Here is a 15,736-nt window from a genome sequence, read left to right on the forward strand (position 1 = left end):
TTAGTCGTATTGTTTCCTGGATGATGTTAACAAAAAAATAATTCTAGAATCGGGAAAAACATTTGACCACGTCGCCTTAAATATTTTCATTCGAAGAAAGTAAAACCAAACCATAACTAATTTATGTCCGTGACTTTCACGTAAAGATTCTTTTTTTTTTTTTTTTCGGAACCAAAGAAACAGATTGGTCGTTGTTAGCATAATGAGTTCGAACCACACATTATTTTATCCAAACCAAAAGAACAACAATTACAACATTTAAAGATGGAAGATTACCACAACAACCTTAATTTCATACAACATGTCTTGCATATAACATTTTATAATACAACAAAATTGACATAAACAGACAAACAAATATGACAAATCTAGCTCAAAAATTCTTCTCATTAATTAATTACATATTTATCCTTAATTAACTATATATATTTTTTGAAAATTTATTTTTTTATTAAACAATAAATTTTTTTTATTTATGTCAACTTTCATAAATTCGCAAGGAATTACGCTTTAACAATCTTTCAGTAAATTTGGACTTTAAAAAAAACCAATGATTCGTCGGTAAAAATTCAACTTTTTTGTCGTAGTAAATTCAAATATGGATATTTATCGGCAACAAAAAAATTGGATATATGGCCAGAGTAAAAAAAATATGTATGGCTAAAGAATTGTTTCCTGACCAGCTGTTAAATTTAAAGCCAAGCAAAAATTTTCACCTAGAAAGGGAAAATTGATAGTCTTAAACTACTATTACTAGTATAGTTAAAAACTTTTTTTTTCATAGGCGAAAGTTCACGTGTTAATTTCAATCATATCCGTTAGTTTTATTAGTAGTCAGTTTTTTATTTAATCAGATCGGACGGTTAGAAAATCCATATTTTTCTATTGAAGGAGATAACATTGAATTCCTTTTAAGGGGCCTACTTTTTTTGGCCAATAAAGGGGCCCACGTTAGAGGACCAGCTTTTTTTATTCCACTTCCACGCTAGGTTAAACGACGCCGCATCAGGTAATTCTAAAAGGAACAAAAATAAATATAAACTAGTTGAAAAGAACAAGTAAACGTTACTGAAAAACAAGAACGTCATCATAAAAAAAAAAAAAAGGCGCTTGGCTCTTTCATCTTTGTAATAAAACTTGTGAAATCTCCATCAATGTTTCTATGTTTTTTTGGTTGTTGTTAAGGGTATTCAAGAAAGGGTTGATGTTGCTTTAATGTTTTGATTTTTTTTTATAGCAGTAAATTTTATTTTTCAAGTGAAAAAGGAGAGAAAGAAGCAAAGAAGAAGAATCATGGGGTGGCTTCCTTGTTGTGGCAAATCCAATACCAAAGCTAATAAGTCTAAGAAGAACAAAAACATGCAGCAGATGCCACTTGATCAAATCAAACCTACTTCAGGTAAAGCTTTGTCATAATGTAAAAGTGAATAAAGGTCTGAACCCCTTTTTTTTTTTTTTCGTTTTGTGTTAATCGTGCTGTCACATGAAGAGAAGGTCATTTATGCTAGCTGTTGTGTTGATTAAGTAATATGATTTTTTATGTGTTTTATTGGTCTTTGAAAATAAATACTTGTTCTTTTTATCTGGGTTTTATGTAAGTTGATCAGTTGTGAGGTAATTTTTGTTTGTTTTGGATAATCAGATTGAATTTGGATCAACACTTTGGATATTTAGAAGGGAAAAGGAAAAAAAATTAGAGGACTTTATTGCTTGTTGAATTATTTATTTATTTTTCTTTATTTAATTTGCTTTTAGTAGCTTAAAGTTAATTCGTTTGCATGCATATTGGTAGGTATTAGGTAATGAATGGAACTGGTCCTGTTTTGCAAGCTAGACTGTTTATGGATTTTACTTTCAGCTTTGGATTCTCTCTAATTTTATTTTTTAATGTAGAGCATTAGGATTTCTAGCTGACAAACATATGTGAATCATCTTTAAAATCAGAAGGATACAACTATGAAAATATTTCACTTTGTCATTGATTATTCTCTCCCCTTTTTATTTGTAATTCTTGGCAAGCCTTGATCCTTTTTTTCTTTTTCCTTCGTTTTGTTTGTTAAATTGAAGTGATGGATCAAAGCAGCAAAATCCTTGTTCAAGTTGGATTTTGGATACACCTCTTATATGTTTTGCATATGACTTGAAATATAAAAGAAGGGTGTATGTTAGATTTTGTGAAGTGAAGTTGTGGTATGAGGATGGATTAGTCTTAAAGCACTTGTTGCAAAATCCACCTGAGTGCCTCCTTGATGTTTGTATTTTGCATTTCCGGTTTTATTATGAGGTTTGAGTTTATTGTCTTTTGCCAGCATTTCCATCATCTTCTATTCGTTTAGACAAATTGAAAGGAGATTCCTCATCGAGTGGGGAGACATCTAAAAGAGGAGGAGGTGTACATATTGCTGCACTGACTTTTTCATTTCGTGAATTGGCAACAGCAACTAAAAATTTTAGAGCAGAATGCATTCTGGGAGAAGGAGGTTTTGGTAGAGTGTACAAAGGGCGTTTGGAGAGTACAAATCAGGTTAGTTGTAAAATGAACAACCTGAAACAAAGTCATCAGCTTACACAAGTTAAATGCAGGCTTGCTTTTGCATGAAGGTGGCAAACTGGCTACTGAATCTTGTTTTTATGCTCGATGCAGGTTGTTGCTATAAAGCAACTTGATCCTAATGGGTTGCAGGGGAACAGGGAATTTCTTGTTGAAGTTTTAATGCTAAGCCTACTTCACCATCCTAACCTTGTTAATCTTACTGGGTACTGTGCTGATGGAGATCAAAGGCTTCTGGTTTATGAATATATGCCCTTAGGATCTTTGGAAGATCATCTACACGGTATGTATAGCATTAACTCCTCATGTTTTGTTATTTCTTTCCATATGCTCTATCAGGAGGATGATTTCTTATGCTTATTATTTGCAGACATTTCATCTGGTAAGAAAAGACTGGACTGGAATACAAGAATGAAAATAGCTGCTGGGGCTGCCAAAGGATTGGAGTATTTACATGACAAAGCCAGTCCCCCTGTTATATACCGAGATTTGAAATGCTCCAACATTTTACTTGGGGAAGGATATTTTCCTAAGCTATCTGATTTTGGCCTGGCCAAGCTTGGGCCTATTGGCGATAACACCCATGTATCTACAAGGGTTATGGGCACCTATGGATACTGCGCCCCAGAGTATGCAATGACTGGTCAACTTACTTTAAAATCAGATGTTTATAGCTTTGGAGTTGTTCTTCTAGAAATCATAACAGGCAGGAAAGCAATTGACAATTCAAACGCTGCGGGAGAACAGAATCTAGTGGCATGGGTAAAAAACAGATAACAATATATCTAAACCATCAGCTTGCTACCAACTTTGTTGTAATTAGTTTTCAAACGTTAATTTCATTAGCTATTTCACATATTGATGAGGAGTGCCAAAAGAACAAGCAAAAGTTTCACTTCTATCTTGACCTTTTATTGCAGGCAAGGCCATTATTCAAAGACCGAAAAAAATTTTCTCAAATGGCTGATCCAATGCTTCAAGGTCAGTATCCTCCGAGGGGCTTATTCCAAGCTCTTGCAGTGGCAGCAATGTGTGTTCAAGAGGAGCCAAATATGCGGCCGCTCATTGCTGATGTAGTCACAGCTTTGACTTACCTTGCTTCTCAAAAATTTAAACCAGATACACATCCATTAAAGGGTTCCCCCTTGGCCCCTGGTACTCCAGTAATGGCAGTGGGCATGAAGGGGATCGAATGAAAAGGTTAAGTTGTTACTTGCTTGGATTCTTCATGCTCATTATGCGGTTCTCTGGGATCTGCCAACTGTTGATCGATGCTGATATTGATGACGTTATTGTGGAATCTTTAAATGAAAATGAAATCACAGGGGTAGTAGTTTTAGGCTAAATGCTACTTGCCTGCATTATACAACGTGTCTTTTTTATCAAATTTTGCTTAACTCTTACAAAATAAAGTCACAATTTTATCAGCTATTGTGTTTGTTGTCAGTAGATATATGTAGCTGATGATGTAAATGAAATTTCAATCATGTTTGCAATGTGATTGAATATGATAGCAATGTTGTTAAATTGCTTTTGCACATTGACAGTTGTCTTTAAGTACAATAAATGAAGTACTGGATCAGAATCGCACTTATCAGAGAATTTTTATAATCATCATATTCAACACTGCTTAAAAATTTATTTATAGAGATGGCAAATACTAGTACACAAGTCTTTCACATTGGCACAAGTACAGCATAGATTGGAGAAAAAAAAAACACACTGATGACCGATCAGGGAGTACCCAGCTTATTCTCGTGTATAATATATATCCTAAGATGGCAGCAATTTCATTCATCACTTCTGGGCCTGCAATAAGATTTTATTACAGTAGTTAGCAACTTCTGGCAATTTGGTTCCAGTGATGGAAATGGTATTAAGGATGTCCATGGTATAGTACCGAGAAACGCTGCTTATAGAATTCCACTAGTTCTTTTGGATCAGTTTTCTTTGTCTGCTTATAGGCATCGATCTTGTTCACCTCCTACATCGCAAATTTATGACAACGAAAAAAATTACTCAAGAATCGAAATAGATAAGATGGGACTGGGGGTGTGAAACTGATGCCATTGTAATTGGAAGATAAGAGGAAAGAAACACCAGTAAGAGATTGCTCAGCAAACCATAAGAGAAGAAAATTATGTAACCAAAACAACTCTCAATGTGCAAAAGCAATTTTCGGCAGCAGACTGTTAATCTGAAGGCCATTACTGTGATGAGGTTTAGATGGCTACATAATGTAGCAAAGCAACAAATTTTAAACCAAAACAAGTAAACATGATGGTTGAACCAATTCTTTCATTGAAAATTAGACCATAGCATAGCAGGTAAATTTCACAAGTGGATGTAGACAGAATATATACCTCAATCCATGCTGCCAGTCTAGGCCTGCTTGCTGTGATGTCATACTTAAACACCTCCGATAAGAAGATCTGGAACCTTTCAACAAAAGTAATGTAGGCAATATCCCCCTGAAAATGACAAAATTTCCTTCATATATCTAAGCAGAAAAACTCATCAAATGATACATAATAATATGGTTACGGCTATATTATTGATGACAATAATGCACCAAACTATAAGATTTTCTGACAGATTAATTATCATTAATTCTTTTTATATTTTTTTCAACACATTGCAACTCAGTTAGGAAAAAACAACGAAATAAAATTGCAGCACCAAGAAAGCAACTTAGCATCACTGGAAAGCCAACTTACCAGACTAAACTGGCCAAGGAGGAATGGGCCATCATCAAATTTTTGAAGAGCATTTTCCAAGTAATCAAAAGCAGCATCTGATGCGAGTCCTTAATTTTAGTTAGTCCATATCATATTATATACAAATCCAAGATACAGTGAGTAAAATAGTAGCATTTTTCAGACTAACCAGCTTCTTTTGTTGGGTCTCCTTTAAATGAAGCAAACATTGTCCTTACAAATTTGTCCACGTATGATAACAACTCCTCAAAGAACTTTTTTTTGTCAGGATCCTAAAACATTTTCAGAAGATTACTTTAGTTGATATAGGTAAAGATAGAAGCCTCCATTGAAAGCACTAAACAAATTCACAGATCTTACATCAGGTAAAAGAGAAGGTCCTTCAAAGTTGCTATCAACATATTTAATCAGATCAAGAGACTCCCCAATGATTTTGCCATTATGTTCCAAAGACGGCACCTGAAAATGAAATTAATCAACATAATAAATAACAAAGGAAAAGGGTACAAAAAGTTCAAACTTTCAATAGTCACCCCAGTTTGAGCAAAAAACTCCAAAAGGAGTGACAGGAAATCTATCAGTAATTTATTATTAAAAAGATATCTTTAGCCAATAGCCATAACTCAATATATACCAGGAAAAAAAAATGCAATTTCATAAACTAGAATGAAGCTACCCACTCAGAACAAAAAGTCTAATAAGTCCAAGCATCAAAATATTCCAACAAGTTGACAAAGTAGCTTGGATTAACATTTTCCATAAAGCAATTTGATTCTCATACAATTCTTTTATTGACAAAATTCTGCAAGGAGCTTGGATTTGCAATCCTAAAAAATATCAAATAGCTCTACCAAATTCATAACAGACTTTCAACCTTTTTTTTTTTTTTTTTAACTTATTCATTGTTGAAAACGCATAATATCTTGATATCTTCACGTCTCACCTTGTTTTCAGGGTAAACTATTTCCTTGTACCAAGCAGGCCTATTCTGAAGGTTCAAAGGAACCAATTTAATCTTGTCTTGCAACCCCTGCAACTCAAGAAAATTCACATGAAAAAGTGGGGAAAGGAAAACTAATCAACAATTTCATGCACTAAAGCTTTACAAATCAGAGGTGAAAAACAAGAAAGAAGAATTCAAACAACCTTATAATTTCTGGTGATCCAAACTCGCTGTGCAAAAGGGCAAGAATAAGAAGTATACAACCTTGAAAAGGACGAAAAAAAAAAGAAGATCAATTTTACAAGTGGGCAATAAACACAAGCAAACAAGAGAAAAAGACTATTCTATAGAACAGCCAGAAAAAGAAAGTGTGAAACCTGGTAGTTCCATCAAAGAGAGGAGGTTGCTCTGCAGTAGCATCCAATGGTGGAGGCAAAAACTCCACAGTACTAAAATTACAAACCAAAGAAAAAGACATGATTTGTAGAGAAACCCAGAAGCTAACTTGACAGAAAAGCTTGAAATTTGAGAAAGTAGTTCAAGATTCTTACTCAGTAGCCATTGCTGTTGGGGAATTCTGTGAGTTAAGTTGCAAACTCGGCCTGTTTTGGTTTGTTGGATTGATTTAATCTGGTTCACAAATGTGTCCACATGCATAAAGACATCCTTGCCTTTATAAAGGGGTTAAGGAGGTGTTGAAGTGATAGTCAGCAGTGACGAAATTGAAGAGTTTTTTTCGGAAGTAAGTTACTTTCTAATTTTATTTCCATAATAAGAGTATTTTTAAACTTTATTTCACAATAAGATATCTCGAGTCAATTATCCTCCATGTCAATATTTTATTTCACTTCATTGTTTTCTTGTCTTTTTACATTCTCTTTTTCTCTTGCAAGCCTGTAAAACATTCATTCATTTCTTTTGTTTTTTTTTTTTTTTAAATCATTCTACAAGAACAATATCTCCGTTTTACAGAAATCTCAATTACGAGACAAAAATAAATTATTTAAAAAAAAAAAAAACAGCTTTGATTTGCAACGATTGTTCATCAAAAAATTTTTACTATTGCAATTGAAATTCAGACAATAAAACAATAAGATCATTGTTGAAGAAGAAGACGTACATTTATGTGTTTGATTGTTTTTGCTCGAAATGAGTTTTGTTGTTATTGTTGCGCTTAGAAATTCCTACTTTATTAGGTATATAAGAAATACATGCTTGTTACAAATATCAGGAGTTTGAAGTTTATGAAGTTCATTATTAAAAGTATATGATAAAAATTGTTAATAAAAATTTAATATTGATAAATTAATAAAATTTAATGAAAAAATAAAAATATTATTTATATTTCAAAATTTTATCCTAAGCATTTATAATTCAAAATTGATTATTATTTTTTCAATCATAAAATTTATGTCAAAAATTTTAAAAAAAATCTATTTAAAAATATATATTTAAATTTTTTCAAAATTTACAAACTTAATTTATCTTTTAACTTATTGATTTGAATTTCTAATTATAATTTTATTTAATTATTTTTAATAAAAATTTTTACAAATTTCACCTAATTAATTTCATTTAATTCTTTTCTATATCATTTTATGGCTCATAATTTAGTAATAATAGTAAATTTTCACTTGTAAGGTGATATAAAAAAATTTTGGTTAAACTTATAAAGTATGACTTTATGTCATCAAACTATGATGAGTTAATAAAATACTGATATATAATTTCATTAGAGATGAAAAAAATTCACTTTATAAATTCCAAAATTATATTTGGAAAAAAGGAAATGGATTGAGATTAGGGTCAAATTTATTATAATATTAGATTAGATTTGACATTAAGTTTTGTACTTATTTACTTCAATTTTATCAATTATATAATTATACTTTTAATTTTATTATTTTTTAACAAAAGTAATTAATTAAAATATTTTAAAAAATATTTTAGCGATACATGTGGTAAAATTTCATCAACTAAAATTAATAAGATTAAAAATCTAATAAAAATTTAATAATTAAAAATAATGACAAAAAATAATATTAATAGATAATATACAATAATAAAATTGACATTAATTTAAAATATATTCCTATCAATATAATTACTCTCTTGCTCTTTTTAAAATTTTGAATATTAAAAGAAAAATTACTTAGATTTACTAATTATTAGAGTTAAACAAAGGTTTTTTGCCCATGGTTAAAAAAATAAGAAATGTAAAAATGCCGGATAAGTAGAGCTTTGACCGCCAAACATGACCCTGAAAGAACGACAAAACATCCCACCGCGTTTTACATTTGGGCTCAATATTTTCTTTGGAGAGAAAATTGGAAAGAAGAAAAAGAAAAAGTTCACGCCTTTTTTGATTTTTTATTCTTTGCTTGCCTTACACAAACGAAAAAATTAGCGAGTAAAAAAAAAAAAAAAACTTCTGGCCGCCTCACGCTGTTAGCCGGCTACCTACCAACCTTTGCTTTCATTCTTCACGTAACCCTACTTTCCGGCCTTCCTACCTCTCCGATGGCAACCGCTGAGAAACCCGTCGCCACTACTACCATTACCACCACCACTCCAGGCTCCGTCGCCAATTCATCGGCAGATCCAAACTCTAAGAATACCGTGTACCCCGCCCCGCCTTCCACGGATAAGTCAGATCCTCGTATCACTGATACTCCTGCTTCTGAAGTATCTCTAAAGGAGAACGAGATTTCGAATACCATCGGGACTACTGTGGGCTCGGTCACAGGGGATAGCGGCGGTCCCGTTAACGATACCCAGAAGAAGATTCGCCGAGCTGAGCGGTTCGGCGTACCTGTCCAGTTGTCCGAGCAAGAGAAGCGTAATTCCAGGGCTGAGAGGTAACAACTTTTATTTTCCCTATTTCTTTGCGTAATATTCGGGGTTTATCGGGTATTTAGGGTTTTTCTTTTTGTTTTGTACCTTGTCGATGAGAATTTCTGAAGAACAGAGCAGAAATTGTTTATTTTATTTTGATTTATTTCTTTAAATGCCATGTTTGGTTCTTGATGTGCTGAGAAGCATAGATTAATGCTCTTGAATTGGTTTCTCGTGTTTATTTTCTTGTTCTATAGTGTTTCTCTTAGCAGCTCATCATCTTCAAAATTATTGTGTCTTAAATTTAATCAATTTATCCATTGGTTATCTAGAGATGAGTCTAACCCCTTCATAGTCTTACCTGTTACTAAGCATGCCTGCGTGTTTGGCTGGAACAGCTTGGCAAGTTAAGACGAATCTTACCTTAGTTTTATGTGGTTACAGAGAAATTCTATGGATCCTTATAATGTTGTAGTGTTAAGGGTTTTTGTTGATGGTAAAGCTGTAGTTTTTTATGTCGAACTTCATTTCTTGACCTTTCCTTGTGTTTCTAACTTGTTGACTGTGGACCAATCATGTTTAGGTTTGGCACTGCACCCAGTTCGAATGGATCAGAAGCATCAAAGCAATCGGAGGACTTGAAGAGGAAAGCCAGAGCAGAGAGGTTTTCTTTTTTTTTTTGTTTCCACCTTTACCCAGTGTCTATATGGCTTGCAGTTGCATTTTGTCAGTTTGTTAAATTTTGTATGGTTTCTCAGGTTTGGGCTTGTTGTACCCTCTACAGCTACCGATGAGGAGGCCAAAAAGAAAGCACGTCTTGCCAGATTTGCACCATATTCCAAAACTGATACAGTGGAAGAAGAAAAAAGAAAAGCAAGGGCAATCAGGTATGTTCCAATGCTGAAGAGCTGTTTCCTACATTGTTAGAGATCTGTAAATGCCCCTTCAGAAATCTGTATTGAAAAGGTTTATTGAACTGTGATTTTTCCCTGTCTTTCCAGGTTTTCTACTCCTCCATCAAGTTCTTTACCACAGGTGAACGGCAAGGGGAATATTGAACCAGTACGGCCTTAATTAGTTGTTTCTCTGGCGGATTTCTCTGATAGGAGAAAATCAATTGTTTTAAAGGTGGTGTCTAGGATACTGATTTCTATTCCTTTTTTGTCAGGAGGCTCCTATTGCTGGAAAGGCTGGTGGAGGACCCTAAATAGACTTGCCTACATATTTAGAAGGTATCTTTCGAGATATATATTGCTTTAATCTTGCATATATACATCTATGCACACAAATATATTTGTTTAAATAAGTCCATTTGTATTATGATCGATTACTTATATTTCAATTATCTCTTTCTTTTCTTTGTCAGGTCTAGTGTCCTAACAGCTTCTGATTCCCTCAGCAGCTACTTTACAGTGTTTTCTATCCAACCTTAGAATTCTTAGATGCAGTACTTCTTTATCCCCAGATAAATTTCTAAAGCAGTGAAGACGTTTCTTTGGCAGTATGGATGGTTTTCTTCTTCTTTTTTTTTTTTTTCAGGCACCGCTATGGTATCTATTCACTTGTTGAGGCCTAGAGAGGAAGCAGCAACCACCTGTAGTGCTAACCTATCTCAAATCCTACAAAGAGCATTAAAAATTCTGGAATAATGGCTAAAAATTTTCAACTTTTCCCTTTTGGATAATATAATTGAGAGAGTAAGTGGTTAGTAGTTTCCTCTTGAAAAAATTAATCGATTTGTTTCTTTGCCATTTTAATATTTGGGCAGTATCTTATACTCTTCCAAGTTGCATAGTATGATCAAGTGTGAGACAGCAGTAGTATTCATATCAAGTCTGACTTATATTTACTTGGGTTAAAGAACTAAAGTAGTAAATGGTACATGCTTCATAGGATTTCTCGGGGCTCTCTCTCTTTTATAAATAGCTAAAACCAAGAGGAATTTCTATTTTATTCTGGTTTTTATATGTCAGGATAGGGTCTGTAGGTCTTTTTTTGGGGAGTGGGGCTTTTGGCTGTAGGACAAATGATAGACTTAAATGCCTTGGATCTGAGCAGACATGGATAAGTTCGTTTTCTGTATTTACATTAAAAAATGATTAGAAAGGCAGTATTGTGGGAGTTTTTGAGGATGCTTATGTTTAGATTGTTTTTGCTCATTTGATCGCTGACTTTTATCTTGTTATTTTTGTTCCTTTTAAATAGATTTGACATTTCCTTTTATTAAAAACAGAAATGAAATCATTTGTTGGGTATGTGCTTGAGCACGCATGGTTATTCATGTGATCATTTGCAGGTTTGTTGCATATCTGTGCTCTGTATCATGATACTCATGGCTCGAATGGCATTGATTCAACTTAGTTCGTTAGTTATCTTTTTATGAAAAATTATCATTGCAATGCTGTTGTGGATATGTTACTACTGCTGTTTAGCATTTGATCATGAGAGAAATATTGAAAACTGGGAATGGTTTTATAATGTGAAGATTGCATGTGGAGAATATTTTCAATCAATGATGAGATTATGTGATCCAAAAGCTAAAACTCTTTCTGAGCCTGTTACATGGGAATTTCTGATTTTTCTGGTTTGTATTTGAGATAAGTGAACACTACAATTTAAGATGATTGCTAGCTTCCCTTGGTCTCACCAGGTGAATTGGATGATATGCGAGGTAATTATGCTGGGATAGAAGGCTGTTAACGTTTCCTTAGTTTGTTGTCTAGTCATGTAATAATATTTGTATCTTCTTGTCTGAAGTTGTAGTGTTCTTGTCAAATTAACAGCTTCTTTGGAATTTGTTTTTTGGTGGGATGTTTTTTTATGGTTAAACTATGACTGGGGGAGTCAGAAAATCTAACATTTTTCTTTACAACTTTTGTCGAAATTAACCCTGATCATCGTTTTTTATTTTTGTTGATTGGTGTACATTGAAATGGGGTGCTGAGCCACTCTATAATCTTGAACGAAGTTTGTTTGGGCTTTCTTGGTAGGAAAAGATTAAAAAACAGAAGGATAGAAAGTGAGTGAGAGATATAACAATGAGAAAAAGGAAATTATTTTCACTGGATTGCCATGGCAGAGATATGTTTACTATTACATGCTAAAGTTGATGCAATTCAAAAGAGGTGATAAAAGTGAAGTCACAATATTTATTATTATTATTATTCTTAAGTGAAGATAAATTGTACGGGTAAAAGTTATTTTCTTTATTTTTTTGCTTGCCCGGGGGTTTATAAACTCTGTATTATTTTTTTTTTTGGCTAAGACTAGTAGCATCTGTTTAAATTTAGGTTTGCCCTTCCCAAATACAAGAGAGATTGCAAATCAAGCTGCATTGTTGTTGAGTGTCTGTTGCAAACTTCATTCGTGACTGGTGCATGTTGCATAAGGACTGAAATTTACTCTTAGACATAGACATAGTTGGACAAACGATTGGTAATTTTACAAGAAATTTTAAAAATGACAAGATAAATAATGCCGTAATAATAAACTCACATGCAAATCAACATTTACCTCTTAACAAGTGCATTTGCTCAATATCAAGTAATATGGTATTTTAATCAATTTTGGATTGAAAAGAATATTAGCATTTCGTGCCAAAGAAAATCACCTTTTGATTATCCAAAGATGGGTTTAAAATAAAGTTAAACAGGAATATTTCAGCGTGTTCAGGCTTAACAACTATAAATTGGGATTGTGAATGAGATATTATCAACTATAAATGGAAGCTAAAAACGAGTTATTTTAAAGGAGAGCAGACAATCAAATAAAATTACATGGAAATCATATATCTACAGAATATCTAGCAGTCTCATCCTAAGTTTCTTTGGCAATAAAAAAACATTCTCAATGTATTCCTATTACCCTTGATGGTAATGTTTACACAAGTTTACTGGAAGTTGAGACTCCAATCATTGCTGGCTGGCGATGAGAAAGCAGCAGCAGCAGGGACGACTCCTCCACCTTTTGTTGTTAAGGAAGAGTTGTAGGAGGAGCTCCCATTGATCAAATGGGGATCCAGAAACACAACTATGACTGTGATATCATCATGAAAATGTCTCCTCACCCCTTCATCAATCTTTTTCAGGTCTGAGTATCTCATTTCTCTTTTCTTTGCTGCTTCCTTAAGTGCAGCTTTGATTAGTCTCCTGGCAATTCCCTGCATTAAATGGGGAAGCAAAAAGAACAGTCAAGCCCTGCTCAACAATTTTTTTGTGCTGATCCCAACCAGGGGAGTTGCAGTATCATTCATCATACCACAGCTATCTGGTAACTTACATTTCTTGGACTACTCTGGACAATTTTGACAGCCTCCTGGTTGCTAAGGTGCTCCCACAAACCATCAGAAGCAAATATGAGAAATTGATCGTCAGGGCGGAGTTTGTGTATTAACAATGATGGCTCTGCACTAAGGATCGGCTTTTGGAAGGACTCTTTAGGCAGCCTAAATTTAGGCAGGAGAGGCTCTTTGTTGAACTCTAGCTTCTTTAGATATGCATCACCAATGGATCTTGTAATCTGCAAAGATAAGGAGTCAGAAATAATCCACAGATGAATTTATTTTCAGTCCGGCTATGTTAACTTTTACCAGAACCAAAAAAAAAAAAGGATGAAGAAAGAATAAAATATAACCTGTATCAGGCCCTTTACACGCCATACTTTGTGTTTCATCACAACAATCTGTGGATCATGAGGATGCAATGACCGAAGCTCTTCTCTCGCAGCATCTATATTTGCATTATGTTCTGTAGATAATTGCATTGCTATAAGTTCCTTGGTTCCTCTTTCTGATCTGCCTAAGACTACTCTTGAATCACCAACATTTGCAATAAATAGCAGTCCATTGCAAATCACTCCCGTCAAACAGCATGATCCCACTGACGCCATCTGTGGCTTACCAATCCACTGTTTCCTCACAAGGGAAAGAAAACTCTCTTCTGTTGCCGAGAAAGCCTTTCTTAGAACATTTATTGATATCTCTTGATGCTCAGACGCAAATGCTGCATATCAAAGGAAACAGAATAAACATTTTCGCCATCAAAACTAAAATTTCATAAAAAAAAAAAAAAAATCAATGGAACTGTTGGAGTAAACTGTATCACCACTATCGGTGCTTCGAGAAACTAGGGAGAAAAGACGAGTTCATTCTTGCTTGTGTTAAGCAGGAATTGATTGAACAACATACATAATTGCTTAGTCCCAATCCAAATTGAAGTAATAGCAAAAAAGTGAAGTGGAAACGTACACTTAAGATTGCAGAAAAGGTTGTCATTGATGAAGCGGGACGCCTTAGCTCCACCATGTCCATCATATACACCGATGAAAGTCCCATAAGGACCGGAACTACTCGAACTCAACGGCCCTGATTCGAGTTGGCTTTGATCCTCTATCAAACTATTGGCTTGAATCACAGCCATTGAGAATTCTCCATAAACATGTTGCCCCAAATCTTTATACCACAACAACCCATCAACACGGCCCCCAGAATCACCCTCAACAGATGGCTTCCAACACGATTTAACCATTTTCAGGTAACCAATATTTCACATCTATTATTGAAGTGAACCATCAGACAATATATTCATAAAACCCTGATAAAGAAGACCAAGACTCAATCTGTTCTCAAGTTTCTGTTTGTTCTACAATACTAGAAACCCCAGTACTGGGAACTATATAACCAGGAATTAGACTCGATTCATCTCGGTATCTGACCAATTCTCAGACAAGGACCAAGTTGGGTATGGGCTAACTCAACTGCAAAGTGTGTGCTTGAGACAAGAAAGCAATAATTTTTATGTGAGTTCAGGGAATATGGAGCTGTGCTGGTGGCTGTGTACCTTGAATCTCGGTTAAATGTTTTTGGTCCCTTCACTGTGTGCCATGTTTTAGCAACAGACTTAGCTGGAAAAGCACATTGGGATTTGATATAGACAGAGATTGGTCTGAGATCGAAGTGATCTAACGAAGCAATGGATAAGAGGAGAGTTTGGAGTTTTTTGGCAGAAATTTTGAGTTTTGTAGCCAGAGGAGATCTAAGATGAGAAATAAAAGAGATTTAAATCACCGACTTCTGACATTGTTGTAACATTGTTCTTTGGTCCCCTTCTTGTTTTTTAGCCTCTTGTGTTTTTCCTATGTTCTTTTGCCCAAGTGGTTGTCCTAAGTTATGTAACTATTGCATGGCTAGGATTTGAAGTTTCCTTAGTGTTTATTTGCAATAATCCAACGTTTTAGGCAATTTTTTCTCATTTAATGGTATGTTTTCACTTTTCATGTTTGATATTTTGTAATTACTTTAATCAGCCATCATTTCAGGAGTTCTGTTCTGAGAAAAACCGGGCTTCCTTTAGCATTTTTTCGTGGCTATTTTCGTACTTGACCCTTTCCTAAACTCCATTAACAAGCATTTCAGGCAATCATCAATTTTTAGAAACTCTTACCATGTCAAGCTGGGATTAGAAACTCTTTGCAATTGAATTTTACTCATATTATCCTGTAATTTGGCTATCAGTGACTGATTTCCTCATTCATTTCCTACTTACGTGTCAAGGGATATCTGTAAAAGAAGAAAAGGGAAGAACTTGTTTCAATAGCAAAGTTTTACTGACGTCTTTGTCTGACTTGCTGAAAAGAAGAGAAGAATTGCAATCTTTTCCAGTTAGACAGCTGAGAAACGGGTCCATTGCCCTG

At 34.2% G+C, this 15,736-nt stretch overlaps 4 protein-coding genes across 10 annotated transcripts; 2 read left to right on the plus strand and 2 right to left on the minus strand.

Moving 5' to 3' along the window:
- The first annotated feature begins 1,040 nt into the window (after positions 1-1,040).
- On the plus strand, positions 1,041-4,142 carry LOC111293787 (putative serine/threonine-protein kinase PBL7). 5 transcript variants are annotated; one of them, XM_089744085.1, is made up of 6 exons: positions 1,044-1,127; positions 1,241-1,399; positions 2,310-2,524; positions 2,645-2,834; positions 2,922-3,313; positions 3,472-4,142. In XM_089744085.1, exons 2-6 carry the CDS (start codon positions 1,294-1,296, stop codon positions 3,745-3,747), a joined length of 1,179 nt encoding a protein of 392 aa, XP_089600211.1. In that variant the 5' UTR covers positions 1,044-1,127; positions 1,241-1,293; the 3' UTR covers positions 3,748-4,142. The 5 variants fall into 5 exon arrangements, with proteins under 5 accessions (XP_022742467.2, XP_089600211.1, XP_022742470.1 ...); XM_089744086.1 differs by having other exon boundaries at positions 1,081-1,127; positions 1,238-1,399; XM_022886732.2 differs by having other exon boundaries at positions 1,041-1,127; positions 2,645-3,313.
- Positions 4,143-4,153: 11 nt separating this feature from the next.
- Positions 4,154-6,860, minus strand: GSTL3 (Glutathione S-transferase family protein). 2 transcript variants are annotated; one of them, XM_022886737.2, is made up of 10 exons: positions 6,763-6,860; positions 6,589-6,660; positions 6,415-6,475; positions 6,212-6,298; positions 5,629-5,727; positions 5,438-5,540; positions 5,269-5,345; positions 4,915-5,022; positions 4,452-4,535; positions 4,154-4,360 (listed from the first exon to the last, which is right to left on the minus strand). In XM_022886737.2, the coding sequence occupies exons 1-10, from the start codon at positions 6,771-6,773 to the stop codon at positions 4,349-4,351; spliced, it is 714 nt and encodes a 237-aa protein (XP_022742472.1). In that variant the 5' UTR covers positions 6,774-6,860; the 3' UTR covers positions 4,154-4,348. The 2 variants fall into 2 exon arrangements, with proteins under 2 accessions (XP_022742472.1, XP_089600213.1); XM_089744087.1 differs by having other exon boundaries at positions 4,269-4,535.
- Positions 6,861-8,616: 1,756 nt separating this feature from the next.
- On the plus strand, positions 8,617-11,953 carry LOC111293685 (uncharacterized). 2 transcript variants are annotated; one of them, XM_022886552.2, is made up of 6 exons: positions 8,617-9,069; positions 9,630-9,710; positions 9,805-9,933; positions 10,048-10,108; positions 10,215-10,278; positions 10,413-11,953. In XM_022886552.2, exons 1-5 carry the CDS (start codon positions 8,732-8,734, stop codon positions 10,251-10,253), a joined length of 648 nt encoding a protein of 215 aa, XP_022742287.2. In that variant the 5' UTR covers positions 8,617-8,731; the 3' UTR covers positions 10,254-10,278; positions 10,413-11,953. The 2 variants fall into 2 exon arrangements, with proteins under 2 accessions (XP_022742287.2, XP_022742288.2); XM_022886553.2 differs by having other exon boundaries at positions 10,048-10,081.
- A 781-nt stretch (positions 11,954-12,734) lies between these two features.
- Positions 12,735-15,132, minus strand: LOC111293684 (putative protein phosphatase 2C 38). The gene is made up of 4 exons (XM_022886551.2): positions 14,292-15,132; positions 13,679-14,046; positions 13,325-13,564; positions 12,735-13,205 (listed from the first exon to the last, which is right to left on the minus strand). Exons 1-4 carry the CDS (start codon positions 14,569-14,571, stop codon positions 12,936-12,938), a joined length of 1,158 nt encoding a protein of 385 aa, XP_022742286.2. The 5' UTR covers positions 14,572-15,132; the 3' UTR covers positions 12,735-12,935.
- Positions 15,133-15,736: the final 604 nt, after the last annotated feature.

The sequence above is a fragment of the Durio zibethinus genome, chromosome 14 (genome assembly GCF_047325235.1).
Source record: "Durio zibethinus cultivar Kanyao isolate XHJ-2024 chromosome 14, ASM4732523v1, whole genome shotgun sequence".
Classification (NCBI taxonomy): domain Eukaryota; kingdom Viridiplantae; phylum Streptophyta; class Magnoliopsida; order Malvales; family Malvaceae; genus Durio; species Durio zibethinus.

What these genes read in the sequence shown, in the direction of transcription:
- LOC111293684 (XM_022886551.2), bottom strand. Translation starts at nt 14,571, where the DNA reads ATGGTTAAATCGTGTTGGAAGCCATCTGTTGAGGGTGATTCTGGGGGC. An exon ending in CCTTTTCTGCAATCTTAAGT is followed by an intron (nt 14,047 to 14,291) that starts GTACGTTTCCAC and finishes TTTGATATGCAG; the next exon opens with CATTTGCGTCTGAGCATCAA. An exon ending in TCCAGAGTAGTCCAAGAAAT is followed by an intron (nt 13,206 to 13,324) that starts GTAAGTTACCAG and finishes CATTTAATGCAG; the next exon opens with GGAATTGCCAGGAGACTAAT.
- LOC111293787 (XM_022886732.2), top strand. Translation starts at nt 1,294, where the DNA reads ATGGGGTGGCTTCCTTGTTGTGGCAAATCCAATACCAAAGCTAATAAG. An exon ending in GTTTGGAGAGTACAAATCAG is followed by an intron (nt 2,525 to 2,644) that starts GTTAGTTGTAAA and finishes TGCTCGATGCAG; the next exon opens with GTTGTTGCTATAAAGCAACT. An exon ending in AACAGAATCTAGTGGCATGG is followed by an intron (nt 3,314 to 3,471) that starts GTAAAAAACAGA and finishes CTTTTATTGCAG; the next exon opens with GCAAGGCCATTATTCAAAGA.
- GSTL3 (XM_089744087.1), bottom strand. An exon ending in TAGTTTACCCTGAAAACAAG is followed by an intron (nt 5,728 to 6,211) that starts GTGAGACGTGAA and finishes TTTCATTTTCAG; the next exon opens with GTGCCGTCTTTGGAACATAA. An exon ending in GACTGGCAGCATGGATTGAG is followed by an intron (nt 4,536 to 4,914) that starts GTATATATTCTG and finishes TTTGCGATGTAG; the next exon opens with GAGGTGAACAAGATCGATGC.
- LOC111293685 (XM_022886552.2), top strand. Translation starts at nt 8,732, where the DNA reads ATGGCAACCGCTGAGAAACCCGTCGCCACTACTACCATTACCACCACC. An exon ending in AGGAAAGCCAGAGCAGAGAG is followed by an intron (nt 9,711 to 9,804) that starts GTTTTCTTTTTT and finishes ATGGTTTCTCAG; the next exon opens with GTTTGGGCTTGTTGTACCCT. An exon ending in GCAAGGGGAATATTGAACCA is followed by an intron (nt 10,109 to 10,214) that starts GTACGGCCTTAA and finishes CTTTTTTGTCAG; the next exon opens with GAGGCTCCTATTGCTGGAAA.